Below are 20312 nucleotides of genomic sequence, written 5' to 3'. Positions count from 1 at the left end.
CACAGTGGGGCTGAGAGATGGGAGATAGTTGCTACTGTCATCTACTGGATAGCTAGGGATGTTGCTAAACATCCTAAAAATGCATAGGATAACTTTGCGTAACCAAGATTTATCCAGCCCAAATGTCAGTAGTGCCAAGAAACCCTGATTTAGTTGGCATAAGGAAAGTTCTCTATAATTGGACTCCTGTCCTGAAAAATACCAAGTATATTATTTTGTTTTCAAGCTAGTAGCACTGAGAAAAGCAAACTTTATTTTTACTGTTTTTTACACTGATACTTTTCACTTTTCCCACCTGGCATTGTGTGATATGTAAGTGCCAGAGCTGACAAGGGTAGCAAATTCATGGGACCATGGAACATCACCCACATATTGAAATGTAACCTTGTTGGCCAATTAGAGCCTCTAACTTGGTCAGGTGGCTTAAGATGATCATTTGAGTGGATTTAAAGGCAATGTACTTATATAATATACAGTTTAGGGAGGTGACAGGAGTGCTACAAGGTAAATGTTTAAATGAATGATTGAAAAATTATAAATAAGAGCTGTGCCTACTTTGATATGAATATGCACAGCTTTAAAAGTAGGGAAAGAAAAGCCTTTACAATTTAAAAAAAGCTTGTTATAATTTCATTAGGTAAGAGGAAAAGTGGTAACTGGAAGCTCAGGGGGAGCAGTAAGAAAGGTATTTTACTGTTTCAAGAAATGGATGGCAGTACCTTATTTTTCAACCAGTAAAACAGCCTGCAGATAAAATCATTTTGGTTGGTGGATAAAGGTGTGCTGTAAATTGACACTGAACTTTAACTTGCCCTGTGATCAACCAACCAGAACCTGAATAGTTCCTGCGGAAGAGCTGTTTCTCAATTCCAGGAAGGCAGAGTAAATGTTAAGTTTCCTGCTGACAGGGAAAGTCTATTGAAATGAATACACCAGGGGAAACTGGATTCACCATTTCTCCCATGTTAACACTGATTTTAAAGGTTTCCTTCAGCCTCTTCTAGAATGGTAAGGGCTTCGGATTATTTCAGAAATACAGTGGTAACGTTTCAGGCTGGCTACTTCCTTTCTGTTGCTAGGCACTTACACCTTCATTCCCAGCAGAGGCTATAAAGTGCTACTGCTGCCACTGTTGCCAGTAGGGCTTGCCACACATATCAGCTCAGCTTCTGGGAAATGATGGGAGTGATGATCCTCCTCTGGAAAACCTTTCATCACAGAGATTCACATCAGGTTGTATTTTAAAGCAGGCTGAAAAAGAAAGCCATTAGCCTTTCTTAACTCTTAATTCAGGATCCAAATAGCTTCTGATTTATTGATTAATTTTATATCTTTTTCTTTTTCAAGCCGAACACTGAATAGCTTAGCATAGGCCTTCCATCCTCTCTGCCTTGTTGCCAGAGGATTTTCCTCCTTTCTCTTCAGCCTCACTGTGATCTGTGCAAACAGCTACTAACTGAAGGAGAGCTTATTAGAAGGGGAATTATCCATGTCTGAGCTTTTAAATTCTGAAAATGAGAGGATTGTTTTGTCTGGAAAAGGCACACGTTTGTATGCTCTGGCTATGAAATAATGCCTGTTACTTTTTATTAAAATAACCAGGGAGGTTAAGGAAACCATAAAAGAAAAACTTTGATCACAGTCCTATAATTCTCAAAGCCATGCCCTTTTCTATACAGCTTTATTAAAGAAATGAAGCAGATCTGATTTAGTGTGAAAGAATAACAAGGTTTGTCCAACCTCCCTCTGCTTCACTATGGGCTCTAGGTTGTATATTTCAACAGTATTTGAATAGAGAATGCAAATTTTAATAGGCATATGACTTTGTATACTGAGTTTTTAAAATAAGACTAAAAGTACAAAATAATGTACAGAACTAGATTCTGAATAGGTGAATTATATTCATACTGACAGCAAGAAGTGTTTTATTAGGGATGGGCAAGAAACTAAGAGGTGTTAGAAAGCTCCATTTTAAATGAGGGAATTTAGTATGAGTCTGTGTGTGTGAATCTTTGCACTTGTGTTTTGATTAAGAAGTATCAGCTAACATTGAATTGTTGGAGAATTACCCTTGTTTCTCCAGCCTTTCTGTGTAACTGAGAGCTGCTGTGAGTCAAATACAGAAAATAACTAGTATCATGATTAGGAATACTTGTTTTTCAGATGATCCCCTCAGAACTTCTTTTAGCCCTTACACCAGGAACTGAGTTGTCCCCTCCGCATAAGTTTGTTAATGATAGGATACTCAACCCTAAAGGCTTAGGATGGTTCAGGTCCTACAGTTCTTTCTTCCCCTCTATGTGTTTTTGGCTTTTTCTGACTTTTTTGGGAGACTCGGCCTCATTTAAAACAATGTTCCTTTGAGTAAATACAATCTGAATTCTTAACAGGTGACTTACAGATGATCTTGTGGAATATATTTTCTTGATTTAAGAATTACCTCTGCTGAATTGCCTTTTAGTAATGGGCCTCCAAAAGCTCTATCAATCTAATTTATGGGTGTATATTAATATGCTGTTAGAGAAACTGGCTACCCAGTTACTGAAATAAATAAGCAGTCTAGAGGCAACAAATGAGAAACTTTATCCAGTCTTGTGCTTGGCAGCAAGGCACTCTAGGTCTGTTTTATTTATGCTGTTGCTGCCACTTTCTTTTCTTTTTTCTCATCATTTCTTTCTTTGCCCCAGAGCACCAAGCAATAGTTTTACCTGCTTTCACTCTAACACTTCCTGGGCTTATGTACAGTGGGATCAGAAAGGGAAGTCAGTCTAACAGAGGGCAATGGAGTTTGGAGGCTTGAACTCTCAGCAAAAGAGATCAAATGGAACTAATTTTAGAAGAATTGGTCTTGGGGTAGTTAAATAGAGAGCAATATAAATAAATAGATATGCTAATAATACAGTATTCCTCTTTGTTTTCATTTATTTTGCCTCAGCATTTTTTTTTTCCTTCAGGAAATATCCACAACATCCATTGATATCTGAACTAGAAAATATGCAAGAGTTCTTTACATCCCACCTCTCTTATTAATGGAGATAGATAGATAATCATACAATTTTTGGGAAAAGTAGCTAAATGTTATTTTTAGACTAAAAGAAAATAAAACAATGAGTGCTATCAAGATTGTGTTAAAGAGAAACTTCTTATACCTCTGGGAAATACATTATTACAAACCATTTGGGAAGCCATTTAGCAATATGCACCTAGAGGCCTAAAATATTTGTGTCTTTTGACCTAGGAATTCTATTTCTGATAATTTACTGTAAGGAATTAATCATAAATATAGAAAAGCCTTCATAGGCAGTGTAGTTTATCACAATACTAATTTATAATGAAAAAAGAGTGAAACAATCTTAATGTCCAACTGTAAGGAAATGGGCAAGGAAACCCCCGTCAACCAATTGTTATGTAGCCATTGAGAATGTTTACTAGGAGTATAAAATAACATGAAAGATGCTTTTGATATAGTGTTCAGTGGTGAAAAATGTAATGTTGAGTATTCCCTATTCAATATGATTACAAATTGGTAAGATATATCTATGCTTGGAAAATATTAAGTATATTAAAATATAGGTAGTGATTTATGTTTAGATGATGAAACTGTGATTTTTGTTTTATAGCAGTTTCAAAATTTTCTTTAATGATTATGTACTATTTAGATAGTGGGAAGAAAGAATGAAATCCTTCTACCTTCCCACTAAAAGTATTACTTTCCTTACAGCTTTAAACAGCAGTCGTAAAAGTCAGTCTGCAAGCTTTGGAATAAAACTTGCAAGAGAATATTGTGCAGCATGGATTCTCTACCAGAAGAATTTTTTGTGAGGTAAGGGATGGATTGACAAAAAACCAACTGCAGTTGTTGCATTTTGAAGACACGACATTGGTCTTTTTCACATAACTTTGGGAAGCTAGTGTGAATGAGATACCCTTATGTTTCAAGACAATTTAGCAATTTTGATTAGTGGGGGATGTAAACTGGGTAAAATCTAATTTTAGAAAATTTCTCTAAGGACCACACCCTGGTAAATAGCTAAGAATTGAAAGATGTACCATAGCTTGCCACACCTGGGCCATTCTCAACAAAGTAATGTTTTATTTATCATTTAACAAGCACTTACATAGACTTACCAACATTAACTTATATAAACTTCATAACAACTCAGTGAGGTGGATACTATTATTATTCCCATTTTATAGAAGGTAACCTAAGCGTAACATAGAAGACTACTGAGTGGTTCAACTGGGTGTAGGCTAAATGTCAATCTGTCCCCTCAAATTAGGGAAAGTTCAGCTTGCTTGTACCTCTCCCATATAATACTAAAGAGCAGGTTAGTATTGGAGATCTCCTTGCCACCTTTCACTGTCTCATATAATAAGCAATGTGTTGTTTTACAAGTATTTACTTACCTCCATTGTACTTAGGGAATAAAGACTAAGACAAAATGTATGTACTGAGAGAGAATTATAACATAGTAGGAAGATATATAAAAAGTTATCTTTAGGCAAAATGCATGCCTAAGTGTTATAGTAGAAATGCTGTGGCTATATATAGAAAGGAACAATAATTATTGAGTGGGGTTCAGTGGGTTTCCACAAGGTGACATTCGAACTGAACTTTAAAGGATAAAGGTGGCTTTTGATGGGTGTAGAAACAGAGCAGATGGGAGGTCATTTGGCTGAGGAAACAGCAAGAAAAAGTATTTAAATTCTTGGGGAGGATTTTGACTCCTGGTAAGGAGTTTAGCTTTATTTTGTACAGAGCCATTGACATTTGAAGAAGAGAAATGAAATTTTACACTGTATTTTGGGAAGACTACCTCTGTTGATAGTGGGAAGGATGACAAGATATGACAATTGTAATAGCTCAGGAAGTAGTTAATGAAGGCTTGTATGATAGGAATAGTAAATAGTAGGAGAGGAAGGATTTACAGAACTAGAATCAACAGAATTCTTTGACTACTTAAATGTGAGAAAAGGGGCAAAAGAGTAGTAGAGTTGGTTTGAAAGTTTCTAATGACCAGAAGGAAATATGTAACATTAGCTAATATGAGGATCACAAAAGGAGACAGGTTTAATGTGTGTTGAGAAAGTAAGAGAGGACAGATAATGAGTTCAGCTTTGGACATGAGCCAGACTGAGGTGTCGCTAATTTATTCTTATGGAGATTGTCGAGTAGGTGGAAGGAAATGTGTAGCTGTAGCATCAAAGAATGATTAAGTCTGCAGAAATAGATTTGTGAATCATTAGAATGGGGTGCTATTTGAGTTCATGGAAGTTTGCTCATTTATTTGTTTTTATATTTATTCATTCAATAACTATTTGAGTGCCTACTTTATGTCAAATATTGGGCTAGAGACTTGAAGGTAAGGTAGTTCAATAAGAAGGACCTGAATCCTATCTAGGAGTGTTTACTCATGGGCATAAATGAGATTAATTTAAGTAGAAAATGTACTAAGAAAAAAGAGGGCTAAAAATGGACCATTACTGTATACTATATATATTCAATATTTCAGGTATATTGTTATACCAAAATTTCAGCTTCTCCCAGCAGCAGAATAAAGTACACAGGTGGTAAAAGTAGCAGAATAGCAAAAGAAAAATACTAGTCTTGCGCTTAGTTTTAGCTTTGCTGCTTTCTAGTGTATGACCTCTCTGGGTATTAATTTACCCATCTACAAAATAAAGTAGCCTGCCATATATGACCACTGATGTACCTTCCTGTTCTAATACATGGGGAGCATGGTTTGATAGTGTTAATGTAAGCAGTTCTATATTAAATATTATTAAAATAATAGATGAATAAGGTAAATGAAAGGAAGAGAGATAGCCAGTGGTACAAACTGAGAAGTGGACAGCTGGAGGGGCTAGGAGAAGAACCAATAGCAGCGAAGGATGTGGAGGTTTTCAAGGAGGGGTGGAGTATATGATGGATAATGTTAAGTAATGCAGAAAAGCTAGGTAGATTGAAGAGCTAAAACAAAGCTATTGTAGTAGCAGATACGATTTCATTAGCAACTTTTACTAGAGCAATTTCAGTGTTGGGGAGGCAGTACAGATGAATTAAGTTTTTATATCAAAATTTGTTATGGAACCTATGGAAAATATAGAAGCTCATATTCCACACGTTTGATTAAGAAGCTCTGAAGTAGAGTTTGGACATCTGGATATTTCCAAAGCTTCACAGGTGATTTTAATATGCATCTGGGACTGAGAACTACTGGGTTAAGGAGTGAATTATCATGAAATGGAGTTAGCAAGTAGAGTATCCATTTTGAGTACCTTTTGTACTCTTAAACATGGAGAGGCTTCAGAATACTGCTGCAGTATTTTTCATTCCTTGATAACACAGTTCCTTGTGTTCCTTTTTGTAGTGGGGCTTAGAAGTGTAGGAAAAAACAGTTAACAGGTTTCTCTTTACCATGACATTTTAAAGAGCACTGAGACTCATACTGTGAAATATTGTTTGTTTGAAACTTTCACTGTGTGGACAATACTGCATTGTTTATGTCTCAGTTTCCCCTGACAAAATCAGCACATAGTAAATGATAAATGATTGTCTGTCAAATGAGTACATAAATATGAAGTAAAATAGGATAATATTTACAAAGTACAATTCTGAATAAGTCAATCAATTGACATAAGTTTCTCACATCAGTTTTATCTCTGCTAGTGTATAGGATTAAGAAAATTATATAAATCATATATGACCCTATGTTATGGTTCTTCTATTATGAATCCTGTGTCATGGTGCTGTATATAGGCAAAAGCAATTTTATAAATGAATTTTTCCATATAGTAAATAATACTGCATATGTTCACATTTCAAGCCCATGTCAAAAGCAAAACTTGTTATTCCTTTTTATAAAAATAGTTAATAATTTCTAAATATGATATTCTGCCTCAATTTAAAAAGCCATTTTGAAAAACTGGACAATTGCAATGCCAGGAAACTGAAAAAAAAAAAAGATGTCTGTAAGACATCTGTAAGACATCAGTTATTTTCATAAACACACACACATACACACACACACACACACACGTACACACACAAATCAAAACATCAACCTTTGCAACCTTTTTTTTCTTTACATTGAGAAACAGTGCTATAAAGTTACTTTTTCCCATTATTTTGGTCTATTGTATGTTTGTTAAAGATGAAAAATTTTTTACATCAGCTTTGTATTCTCTCTGCCACTATCCAGTAAGGACATGGCATAATTTCTTTTCTTTAACTTGAGTTCCTAAAGAGATATGGCATCTACCACTATTACCAGTCTTTGATACATATTGTTTACACTTCTGAAACTTTCGGGCAAAAATTCGCATGTCAGATTCTTTACTATTACAGTTTAATTGTGTTCTTTGTAAGGAGATGCTCTGAATATAATGCTTTTTCATTTAAAATAGGGATCTTCCTGTGGAGGAGCAGGCTAAGGAGGAAACCAAGAATAAGGTAGAAAAATCAACGGATCAACTGGTAAGAGACAATGTAGTCAGTTAACTAATGCTTTATGAGAATAGAATGCTAAATCTAATCAATTTAATTATCTGCTAAAAATTTTCCTACCTTAGTGGTCATCACTAAATTTTTCTTTGATAATTGATATTTGTGTCTCAAAGTTATCATTCTAAACACCAATCCTAACTGTCAGTTAAAATTAGTAGATAATTGAATTGACTTGCCCAGAAACATCCCACAATCAATTGTAAGAAATCTCTTATTTGTCTTTTGAAAGCAAAATTCAAACAAAGTGAACACTATACACATAGAAATAAAACATACACAGAGAATTTTATTTAGTAAGACATTTCATTGAGTTCTTTCTGAAGTTAATTCTCTTCTTGTTTTTATCATCTTTACTGTCAGAACCTCCAGTTCTAAATGAATAACTGAATTATACACTAATATAAAGCTTTTATTGCCAGTGACAATATACTTTATGGTAGATTAAAAAATACAGAGGGCTTCCCTGGTGGCGCAGTGGTTGAGAGTCCACCTGCCGTTGCAGGGGACACGGGTTCGTGCCCCGGTCTGGGAGGATCCCACATGCCGTGGAGCGGCTGGGCCCATGAGCCATGGCCGCTGAGCCTGCGCGTCCAGACGGGAGAGGCCGCAGCAGTGAGAGGCCCGCGTACTGAAAAAATACAGACACATGTTTGTGAATATCACATGTATTTATGTTTAGTGAAGGATGGATGAGAGGTATTTGTTAGGTTCTTGTTAGTGTAATTTTTACTTTCCACATAGTTTTATATAAAGATTGATGTCCATTTGTTAATAAAGGTTATCCAGTAACTTAGGAGGAGAAAAAATATATAAACGTAAAATAACCATAGTATTCACCTGCATGAGGTTATCACTGTAAAAAATTTTGCAGATGAAATACAATATGTTCAATATGTATGCTTGGACCGGGGGATTGGATCCAGAAAAGCCATTTCTAGATACAGATTTCGGAATACAGAGGGAAAGGGGGTGGAAACTTTAACGTTAATTTGGCTTAGATGCTAAATCTATTTTGCAAAAATGGATTGAACATCAAATATTTTGACAACTAACTCAAAAATTAAAATTGTATTTATAATAAGATTATTTAACAAACAGGAAGCTTATAGTAGTTCCTGTTGAAAAAATTTTATTCATGCCATAATCTTACTTGTGTATCAATTTGGTAATTAGTGTTAGATGATTCTGCAATGACTTTTGATTACAGAATTGACCTTTAGTTTGAAATATATGCACTATTGACAATGGTCATTCTTTTTTTTTTTAAACATCTTTATTGGAGTATAATTACTTTACTATGGTGTGTTAGTTTCTGCTTTATAACAAAGTGAATTAGCTATACATATATCCCCATATCTCTTCCCTCTTGTGTCTCCCTCCCATCCTCCCTATCCCACCCCTCTAGGTGGTCAGAAAGCACCAAGCTGATCTCCCTGTGCTATGCAGCTGCTTCCCACTAGCTATCTATTTTACATTTGGTAGTGTATACGTGTCCATGTCACTCTCTCACTTTGTCACAGCTTACCCTTCCCCCTCCCTGTGTCCTCAAGTCCATTCTCTACGTCTGCATCTTTATACCTGTCCTGCCCCTAAGGCCTTCAGAACCTTTTTCTTTTTTTCTTTTAGATTCCATGTATATGTGTTAGCATACGGTATTTGTTTTTTTCTTTCTGACTTACTTCACTCTGTATGACAGTCTCTAGGTCCATCCACCTCACTACAAATAACTCAGTTTCATTTCTTTTTATGGCTGAGTAATATTCCATTGTATGTATGTGCCACATCTTCTTTATCCATTCATCTGTTGATGGACACTTAGGTTGTTTCCATGTCCTGGCTATTGTAAGTAGAGCTACAATGAACATTTTGGTACATGGCTCCTTTTGTATTATGGTTTTCTCAGGGTATATACCCAGTAGTGGGATTGCTGGGTTGTATGGTAGTTCTATTTTTAGTTTTCTAAGGAAACTCCATACTGTTCTCCATAGTGGCAGTATCAATTTACATTCCCACCAACAGTGCGACAATGGTCATTCTTTATAAAGGTTTGTTTGGTTATTTTTTAGAAGCTTTTTTTTTTTTAACTCTGAAAAATTTCAAACCTACAGAAAAGTTGCAAAACTACTACAATGAACACTTATATACTCTTTACTGAGATTTAGCAAACTGTTAACATTTCCTACATTTTTGGATGTAAATATAATGAAGTACCGTAAAATGTAAGATGTGTTTGTTGGGTGTTGTTGGGAATGAAGGAATCTCAATTTAAGACTCAAAACCAGAAGTGGAGAGGAGGAAGAAGAGGAAGAGTAGTAGTCCTGCTGTGGACATTATTGGTTCCTAGTTACTTTCCTGGGTAGTTCCAGGTCTGTTAGAAACCAGGCAGTCACAGTTACCACACACCAGTGACTATTTTGCGTTTTCAGTGACTCTACATGGCCTCTGCAGTAATAACCTGTCTGTTCTCAAATACAGAGGTCAGTGGCTACATATTCATATTCCCAAAGTTTCAGCAGGGTGTAAGGACTGTGGTATCTTGTTAAGGTTTGAAGGAAGGCTATCATCCATCTGTTCCAGGATCTTTATTCATTTCTATTGCCCATTCGTTCCTCACAATTAATGTTAATAGAAAATCCAGCAAGACTTGACTATATAGCTGTCAGTTAACCATTAACTACAGCTTTATTAAGTCTGTAGGATCAGTTCCTGAAGTCCCAAGATTATTACTATTTATTCGGCTCTGATTGAATTGAGATTATATGTAGAACCATTATATTACACTAATTTATTTATAATTTAAAGTATTATAACTATTCATTTTCAAATTGCTGTGTTTAGTAGCTGAAACATTAGTCACGTAACATAAAAAGCACTGTTGGATATAGTTTTCATATTATTTTGTAGAATAATCTATTTAATATTTTAAACTTAGCATTTTTTATGCCTTAAATGGACCAATTCAGTACATGTTGTGTTTTTCTCAAGGGCAACCATTTTTTAAGGCTTCACTCACATTTAAGCCTAAAATCATTCATGTTTCCCATACCACCACCATAAAAAAAAGACATAATTATTCCCATCTTAGAATCTATGCTTTGTTTATAACTTTTAAATTCATGTATGATGGCCTTCCTTAGATTAAAGCTTCTTGAGTTTTAGTCTTAAACTTTCAGCTATGTTGTAAGTTCCTTGAGAGCAGAGAGAATGTCTTATTCTTATTGTAGTCTGTCAGAGTGATCTACATATAGCATGTAAAGGAACTTTTTTTAAAAAAATACTTTAGCTGGTTTTAATATTAGAGTAAATTAGAACATGTATAATTGTGTAAATTTTTAATAATGTCTTCTAGGACAAACAGGAAAAGAACATACCTACTGATCTTGTCCCTGTTAACCTGCTATTAGAAGTGAAGAAGTTATTGAATGCAATTAATACTCTACCAAAAGGTGTGGTTCCTCACATCAAGAAGTTCTTACAAGAAGATTTTTCCTTCCAAACTATGCAGGTAAGATCATAATTTGATATTTGGAGCAGAAGTGTAGGTCTGTGTATATGATACACTGTGTTCCTTTATTCTCACACTACTGCCATACTCACAGCACTTCTGACACTAGATGTGTGGGTTTAGTCCCACAGCAGTCAATTCTCCAATGTTACCTGGGTGTCCTACAAATCAATTCAATTCTGACACTGTCTACCTGGAGTTAGCAACTGATTCCACAAGTTAAGGGCCCAATCCAAGACTGCTCCCACTTCAGATGCCAATCACCAGTACTAGGTTGCCCCAGTACTTCTGACTGACTGGCTATACATTGGGGTTCCCATGACCCCTCATGAGTGCAGTAATTTGCCAGAACAGCTCACGGAACTCAGGGAAACACGTTGACCAGTTTATTACATGATAAATGATATGATTGATAAAGGATACAGCTGAACAATCACAGGATGATATACATAGGGCAAGGAAGGGTCTCAAGTGCAGGAGCTTCTCTTCTTTTGGAGTTGGGGTACACCACTCTCCTGGCATGTGCATATGCAAACTGGAAGTTTTCCAAAGCCCATACTTTTAGAATTTTTATGGAGATTTCATCATGTAGGCATGATTAATTATTAATTCAGTTTCCAGCCTCTCTTCCCTCTTCGGGGTATGGTGCTGAAATTTCCAAGCTTCTAATCATGGCTTGGTCTTTCTGGTGACCAAGCCTCCATCCAGAAGCCCACTGAGAGTCACCTCATTAGAACAAAAGACACTACTATCATCCAGGAAATTCCAAGGGTTTTAGGAGCTCTGTGTCTGGAACCAGAGTCAAAGACCAAATATTGGCAGGAACTGGGGACAGATCAATATACGTATTTCTTATTATATATGCATTTCCTATTATTTTACAATGACTCTTTTCTTTTCTTTCCTTTTCTTTTCTTTCTTTCATTCATTCTTTCTTTTTTCCCTCCCTCTCTCCTTTCCTTCCTTCTTTTTCCTTCCTTTTCCTTCCTTCCTTCCTTCCTTCCTTTTTTCCTTTCTTTCCTTTCTTTCCTTTCTTTCTTTACCATAACAGTGCCACTAAGGTCTTGACATCTCCATCTTATATCTTGTGAAGGGCTTTGGTTTCAGCTTTGACTCTAGACTTTTATTAATTAAATAAAGCTGATGCTAGCCTTTCAAGGATAATGATAGGAATGTGGGTTAGTAGCTTATAAGCTGTTGACTATAAGGTCTAGTGTTTATTCTAATAACTCACAACATGCCATTCTGGGAGAGGAAACTGCTTTCAGTTTTCCTAATTTGTAAAATACTGACAGATTTTTCAAAAATGTAAAATATGAAGAAAAATAATAAGACCTGGATTTTTTAATGAGATAAATATTTTAGAGAATATATTGTCAATTTGCATCTTAGAAATAGTTTTTCTAGATAATAAGTTGTGAAACTTTCAACACAAGATGAGTATCAGTTTGTAAATTAATAGAATTTCCCAAAGTTAAAGAAAATGATCTTCTCTTCTTTGTGACAATTAATTGGGGGGCGGAGACAGAACACCATAGGTGTCCTGAAAAGGCCACATTTACCTTTTCTGTGAAAGAATATATCATTAATTATTTCCATGAAACAAATTAATACTATTATGATTAAAAATATAAAAAACTCTAAAAATATCCAAAGACTTTATATACAGCTATAATCTTAAGTGAGGTAATTTACCACAGGTATGAATTCTGGTTTGAAATTGATGGAATAATGCCACTATTTCCCTCTTATCTTTTGGAAATCACCCAGAAACCACAATAAGAAATAGAAATCAGTAGGCTTTATATATATAAACAATACCAGTTAGAAGGTAAAAATGAAAGAAAAATATTTTTAATAGTAACAGAAGAGATAAAATACCCAGGAAAACACTTAAGAAATATACAAGATATAAACTAGTGTTTCTCACAGTTTTTCCTAAGCCACTTACGTGAGCCTATCTGACCCCCATACTAGTCCTAAAGAATCAAAATCTCTGGGGGGAGGTCTGGGAATGTGCATTTTAGTAAGTACCCCCACACACTGATTTTTTTACACTAAGTTTAGAAATCAATACTTTATATTAAAACAATAAATAAAAATTTCTAAAACTCTATTAAAGGTAAGATATGAAGACCAGAATGGGAAGCAATACATGTAGGAAGATACAATGTGATAGAGAAGTCAATTTTCCTGAAATTAAAATTTACAAATATCATATAATTCCAATAAAAATAACAGAAGGTTTTTTTTTTGTTGTTTCTTTTTGTTTGTTTGTTTTTGTTTTTGTTACTAAAAGCTAGTTCTAAAGGGAAATTAAGGGAAGAGTAGCCAGGAAAATTACGAAAGAGAAGTGTGGGAGAGAAGGGCTGGGAATTTGCCCACTTTGATATTAAAACTTACTATGGGGACTTCCCTGGTGGAGCATTGGTTAAGAATCCACCTGCCAATGCAGGGGACACAGGTTTGAGCCCTGGTCTGGGACGATCCCACATGCTGCGGAGCAACTAAGCCCGTGCACCACAACTACTGAGCCTGTGCTCTAGAGCCCATGAGCCATGACTACTGAGCCCGCGTGCTGCAACTACTGAAGCCTGCATGCCTAGAGCCCATGCTCCTCAACAAGAGAAGCCACCGCAATGAGAAGCCCATGAACTGCAACGAAGAGTAGCCCCCGCTCACCACAACTAGAGAAAGCCCTTGCGCAGCAACGAAGACCCAACGCAGCCAAAAATAAATTAATTAAATAAATAAATTAAAAAAAAAACTTACTATGAAGCTCTAATAATTAAAAGATTGTGTTACTTGCTCTTGGCTCTACAGACAAGTGTAGAAAATACAAGAGAAATTCCAGTAGTAGACCCAAATACATTCAGAAATGTTATGTGTAATAACAAAAGTTGGTAATACTAAAGGGGAAGTGGACCAATCAGCAATCCCAGTGGAAGTTTTTTTTTTTTTTTTTTTGCGGTACGCGGGCCTCTCACTGTTGTGGCCTCTCCCGTTGCGGAGCACAGGCTCCGGACGCACAGGCTCAGCAGCCATGGCTCACGGGCCCAGCCACTCCGCGGCATGTGGGATCTTCCCGGACTGGGGCACGAACCCGCGTCCCCTGCATCGGCAGGTGGACTCTCAACCACTGCGCCACCAGGGAAGCCCCCAGTGGAAGATTTTAACATAGCTCTCTTAATAAGTAATAGAACATGAACACAAAATTAGTAGAGCTGTAGCAAACTTGATGTAATTGACTTATATATGTGTAACAGTGACAAAATGTATATTCTTTTTAAATGCATATAACATTTACAAAAATTGACGGTATACTAGTTCACAAAGCAAATCTCATCAAATTTCAAAACATCAGAACATGCAGAGCATGTTCTCTAACAACTGTACAATTAATTTAGAAATTAGTTACAGATAGATAAACTAGAAAACCATTGTTCCTAAGTTAAGATATATACATCTAATCTAGTTAAACCAGAGATCAAAGAAGAAAGCACACTGAACATTAGATAAATTTTGGAACTGAATGAAAAACATATATCAGAATTTGTGTTATTAGATAAAAGTTGTGTTGCAAGGATTATTTATAGCTTGAAATGCATATAATAGAAAAAGAAGCAAGGTTGAATATTAGTCATCTAAACATAAAATTCAAGAGGCTAAGGAAAGAACAGCAAATTAAAAAACAGGCGAAAAAGGAATAAAGATAGCTAAAACTAATGAAATAGAATAAAACAAACTAGAAAAGGTCAGTTAAACCAAAACTTGATTTTTTGAAAAGACCAATAAAATTGATAAATGCCTGGTAAGAATGTTCAAAAAAAAAGAAGGCAAAAAGAACCAAAATCATGAATGAACGTAAAAACATCAGTACAAATTCCATAGTTATCTATTTTGTCTGAAGGGGATTAAGAGGTGCAGACCTACAGCTATAAGATAAATAAGTCAAGGGGATATAATATATACCTAGGGAACATAGTCAATAATATTATAAAAAGTTCATATAATGATGGATGTTAACTGGTCTTATTGCAACTATCATTTCATGATGATGTCATAAGAAAAATGTCAAATCACTATGTTGTACACCTTGAAATATGTTAATTATAACTCAATAAAATTATTTTTAAATTCCATAGTCATCTGAAGGATAATACAGAATTCTGCTACTTGCAGTGGCTGCCTGGGTTGGTTTAGAGCAACCTTCTTTTGAGAAGAACTAGGAAAACAGGACAGAATCTTGCTTATTTGTGCTTTTCTTGCAGATCACTTAATTCAACTAGGGACTGAGATGACTCCAAGCTTTACTTCTGTTCTGTGACGAAGAGTCTATTTGTGGTTTACCCTTTGTAGCAGATACTGTCAGTGCCCTGCCCATACCCCTTGGCCCCTTGAACTCTATCATTTCAGTATACTCTGGACAGTTTCCAGTTTTCATATCTACATCTCTATACTTCAAGCCTGCCTTTTTTTTTTTTTCTGGAACTGCAGAAGGCTGTAATTCTCATGGCAGTTTAGAGATCCCAAGGAATTAATACTCCCCCCTTACCTCAGAAAGCACTCAGTCAATAAACCTTGGGAATTATTATATAAATATCCCAGTTCTCTCTCCCCTTAAGTTGGATAATACTGAGGCTTGAATTTTTCAATGTTTTTCTGTTGTATTAACCCTAGTCATCCACTGTGGGTAACTAGCTTAATAACACACCTGTTAATTTAAAGCTTGCTTTCTCTTCCCTGATGCCCTTCTCCACTCCACTACCATTGCTCTCTGCACCTCTCAAATAAACTACTTGCATACAAATCCTTGTGTTAGGGTCTGCTTCCAACTGGAACCAAAACAGACACTTTGACTCTAAGGGTAAATTTCTTCAGGGTCCCAACCAAAAGAATAAGGTGTTTACCAGAGCCCCTCTTCCTCGATAGGTCATACACTCCAATTTTCCCTCTAGCTCTGCAGCTTTGTGGAAAGCTCTGTCTAGCATTTCAGCCTCTCAGCCATAACTGAATACAGCAATTGCCTTAAGGAGATAAGTGGCTCCAAAAGTCAGTCTGCTGTCTCTGGGCCTTCCTCCTCTATTGCATGTTGGCCCCAGAGGTTTTCAGTGCCTTGGTAGCTTTCCAAACAAAAAAAGTTTTTTTTGTGTATTTTATCCAGCTTTTTTAGTTCTTGTTGAGAATATTGCTCTGAAACTACCTAAACTGTTTGGCAAAGGTGGAACTTCAGTGTTATGTTTTATATACCTATTCAAATTCAAGAGATATTGTTGAGTATATGGTTGGATACATGAGTCTGGAATTCAGGTGATAGTTCTGAGCTCGAAATATAAATTTGGAAAACTGTTAGTGTGTAGACGCTATTTAAAAAGATGACAGTGGATTACTTTATCTAGGGAATGTGTGTTGATAGAGAAGAGGTTCATTAAATTGAGTGTTACGGAGACTGAAGTAAAGTATCTAGTTAGGCTAGGAGAAAAACAGGGAAGTATTGTATACTTGAAACCAAGTTAAGAAAGTGTAGATTAAATTTCCCACATAGATAATACATCATTAAACAAATAATGTAATTTAAGCCAAGCATTTGTGGGTACAAGGCATTGGGGAATGGACACAAAGATAAGACATAGTTAATTCCTTTCATTTCATCTATGTAAATAAGCTATGGTACGTAATATATCATATATTAACTTGGTTCAAATTAGATGACAGCATAAGATGGTTTGCCTTGGTGTTGGTATTTTTAAAGCCAGCATTCCTATTTACCAGAGATTCAGGGCTGGAATTAAGATTTTTAGCTGTGTTAGAGAATAGAAGGTATGAGAATGAAGTGGGATTATGACTTTCCTCTGAAGTAGGAGTGGACATTGCCAACCCTTCAGCAGGCATAGGAGTGCTTTTTAGTATCTTGGGGAAGTAGTTACAAAGATGATTTGTTGAACTACTTAAAAACAAACAAATATGAGAACAATTTTATCTAGGTCATGTGGATTTTTAAAAAAATCATCTTTATTCTCCAAATTTTCTACAATGAGCATGTATTATTTGTATAATAAAAATAAATGTTGATATTTGCTCTAACTTAAGGACATTTTCAACCAAATTATTTTCCACAGAGAGAAGTTGCAGCCAACAGCCAAAATGGGGAGGAAATTGTTCCTGCTTTGACTTTACGTTTCTTAATAACCCAACTGGAAGCAGCACTTAGGAACATTCAAGCTACTAATTATACTGTAAGTGTTTTCTTTTTGAAAGTTTGAAATAATGGACTTGGACAACATTTTTTCAATGAGAGAACTGTCAATGTATGCTTATTTTAAGGTGTAGGCCAATTTGTATTTTCCTCATTTACCTCTAGAGAAAGGTATACATAGATTGATTTCTTTCACATGTCTTGTACTTTCTCATGACTGCTTCTCTTTAATGAGCCGATTCTAGTTTCCTTTCCTACCATAACATTGTTCATCTTAAATAGAGAAACTTGAACTTTCTAGAGTAAACTTGAACCTTCTGAAAGCCCTAAAAATGGGCTTTCCCAATTAGAAATGGAGAGTCATGAACTTTAAAAACTACTCCTTCCTTTCCCCCTAACTGATAATCAGCTCCTCTTTTTACTGATATTTCTGTTTTTTAAGTTGAAGTATAGTTGATTTACAATTTTGTGTTAATTTCTGCTGTACAGCAAAGTGACTCAGGTATACATATATATACGTTCTTTTTTATATTCTTTTCTATTATGGTTTATCTCAGGATATTGAATATGGTTCTTTGTGCTATACAGTAGGACCTTGTTGTTTATCCATTCTATATGTAATTCTACAGATATTTCTGTATGTGTAAAAACTGGAACTTCTGTCATCTATTATTGAGTAATCATGTGAGACAAAATTGACTTATATGTTCAAGGTCAAATGATACTTCAGAAATAGAGAAAAATCTGAGGAAAAGTAAACATTGCATCAAAAATAAGAACCAATAGTAAGGACATAAAAGGAAAAATCAGTCCTTTGAATAATTTGGATCAGTAAAATACGCTAAGTTTTGCACACATGTAGAAGATGGATTAGAGCTGTCTTCAAGAATGGACTACCCAGGCATCAAACAAAGTAGCCTAAGACACCACATCCCATATTATAATAGTATACAAAGAGATAGAAAAATCATCTTTTTTTAGGATTCTCAGGTCAGGTTCTAAGAGGTATATATACCACCCTAAAGGAATTCTAGATGGAGTCAAAAGAGGGAACAAAGAAAAGTAGTTTGCATCAACATGTAATCCCAAGAACTTCTGGGATGCTGCAGACCTGCTATTTCTCCCAGTGACCAGGCTGCTAAGCAGTGAAATAAATCACTATAAACTCAGCATTAACAAATGCTGATTGCTTAGCCTTCTCTACTTAGGCATTACTTCAAAGATGAGTCTTACACTAAGAATGGAAAAGTTTCCTCTGTTGTTGGCACTTGTGAGCAGAATCAGAATTGTCACAATCAGAGCAGCCTACTACTATATCCAGATGTCTCTCTCTGTTCCTCAAGGCCACCGGGAGAGGCGAGGCAACCTTTTAGGAAGTGGCAGTAGGGTGGGGGTGGGGGACATCTGCCAGTAACATCTCTATATACATTTAGTTCCAGTACCTGGGATACTCTCTGTTAATGGGGGCAAGGTAGGAAGGAAAGGGCAGGGCCTTTAGGTTAGAAATGTACCACTTGCATCTTTAAATTCTTTACATTCTACATCTAATGATAGCATTACCACAATTCTGCATCTTATCTTGTTCTCAAATGCTCTTTTTGTTTAGAATTGTATGAGACAAGGACTTTGTTGTAGTTTTAATGAAGCTAGTTTTTTTAAAGTTACAAACTAATAGTTCACACCTATTAGTGCTTGCTATAAAGCAGACACTGTTCTAAGCACTTTGTAAGGATTAGCTTATTTAGTCTTCACAAGCAACCCATCTCATTATTCCCATTTTACAGATTAGAAACTAGGGCACGGAGGTTAACTAATTTGCTTAATTCATCAAGTAGTAAGTAGTGGAGTCAAAATACAAACCCATGTAGTGTTGGCTTCAGAGCCTCTGCAGAGATAGGAAGTTTAAGATGGAAACCAATTAGATGTTACAGGGGAGTTTGTGTTTATAAACTCACTTGGCCCATTGCTAATAAACATACATGTGTATTTCCACTGAAATTAGTTTGAAGCTAAACTCCTAACCCCAACCAGTTATAAATATATACTGTTGGCCATTATACTTTTAGTCAGTATAGGGCTTATGAAAAGAATGAACAATATTTTTCTCCATAGACATTTAACTTTTTTTTTAACACCTTTATTGGGGTATAATTGCTTTACAATGCTGTGTTAGTTTCTGCTTTATAACAAAGTGAATCAGTTATACATATACATATGTTCCCATATCTCTTCCCTCTTGCATCTTCCTCCCTCCCACCATCCCTATCCCACCCCTCCAGGCAGTCACAAAGCACCGAGCTGATATCCCTGTGCTATGCGGCTGCTTCCCACTAGCTATCTACCTTACGTTTGGTAGTGTATATATGTCCATGCCTCTCTCTCGCTTTGTCATAGCTCACCCTTCCCCCTCCCCATATCCTCAAGTCGTGCTCCAGTAGGTCTGTGTCTCTATTCCTGTCTTAACCCTAGGTTCTTCATAACATTTTTTTTCTTAAATTCCATATATATGTGTTAGCATACAGTATTTGTCTTTCTCTTTCTGACTTACTTCACTCTGTATGACAGACTCTAGGTCTATCCACCTCATTACAAATAGCTCAATTTTGTTCCTTTTTATGGCTGAGTAATATTCCATTGTGTATATGAGCCACATCTTCTTTATCCATTCATCCGATGATGGGCACTTAGGTTGTTTCCATCTCCTGGCTATTGTAAATAGAGCTGCAATGAACATTTTGGTATATGACTCTTTTTGAATTATGATTTTCTCAGGGTATATGCCCAGTAGTGGGGTTGCTGGGTCATATGTTAGTTCTCTTTGTAGTTTTTTTAAGGAACTCCATACTGTTCTCCATAGTGGCTGTACCAATTCACATTCCCATCAGCAGTGCAGGAGTGTTCCCTTTTCTCCACACCCTCTCCAGCATTTATTGTTTCTAGATATTTTGATGATGGCCATTCTGACGGGTGTGAGATGATATCTCATTGTCATTTTGATTTGCATTTCCCTAATGATTAATGATGTTGAGCATTCTTTCATGTGTTTGTTGGCAGTCTGTATATCTTCTTTGGAGAAATGTCTATTTAGGTCTTCTGCTCATTTT

General features: G+C 35.8%; 1 protein-coding gene across 2 annotated transcripts in view; it reads left to right on the top strand.

The window, feature by feature from the left end:
- DZIP3 (DAZ interacting zinc finger protein 3) overlaps positions 1-20312 on the top strand; it is a 121667-nt gene that overhangs the window by 9078 nt on the left and 92277 nt on the right. For both annotated transcript variants that reach the window (XR_009540770.1, XM_060150637.1), the window contains exons 2-5: positions 3722-3823; positions 7408-7477; positions 10857-11012; positions 17132-17248. Coding sequence is in view for 1 of the 2 variants with exons in the window: in XM_060150637.1 (XP_060006620.1) it covers positions 3792-3823; positions 7408-7477; positions 10857-11012; positions 17132-17248 (375 nt within the window). In the remaining variant the exon portion in view is untranslated. The remainder of the gene's footprint in view (positions 1-3721; positions 3824-7407; positions 7478-10856; positions 11013-17131; positions 17249-20312) is intronic.

Source organism: Lagenorhynchus albirostris, chromosome 5, assembly GCF_949774975.1.
Source record: "Lagenorhynchus albirostris chromosome 5, mLagAlb1.1, whole genome shotgun sequence".
Taxonomy (NCBI): Eukaryota; Metazoa; Chordata; class Mammalia; order Artiodactyla; family Delphinidae; genus Lagenorhynchus; species Lagenorhynchus albirostris.
Note: the sequence above shows the minus strand (reverse complement) of the source record. Positions and strands in the feature narration are given on the sequence as shown.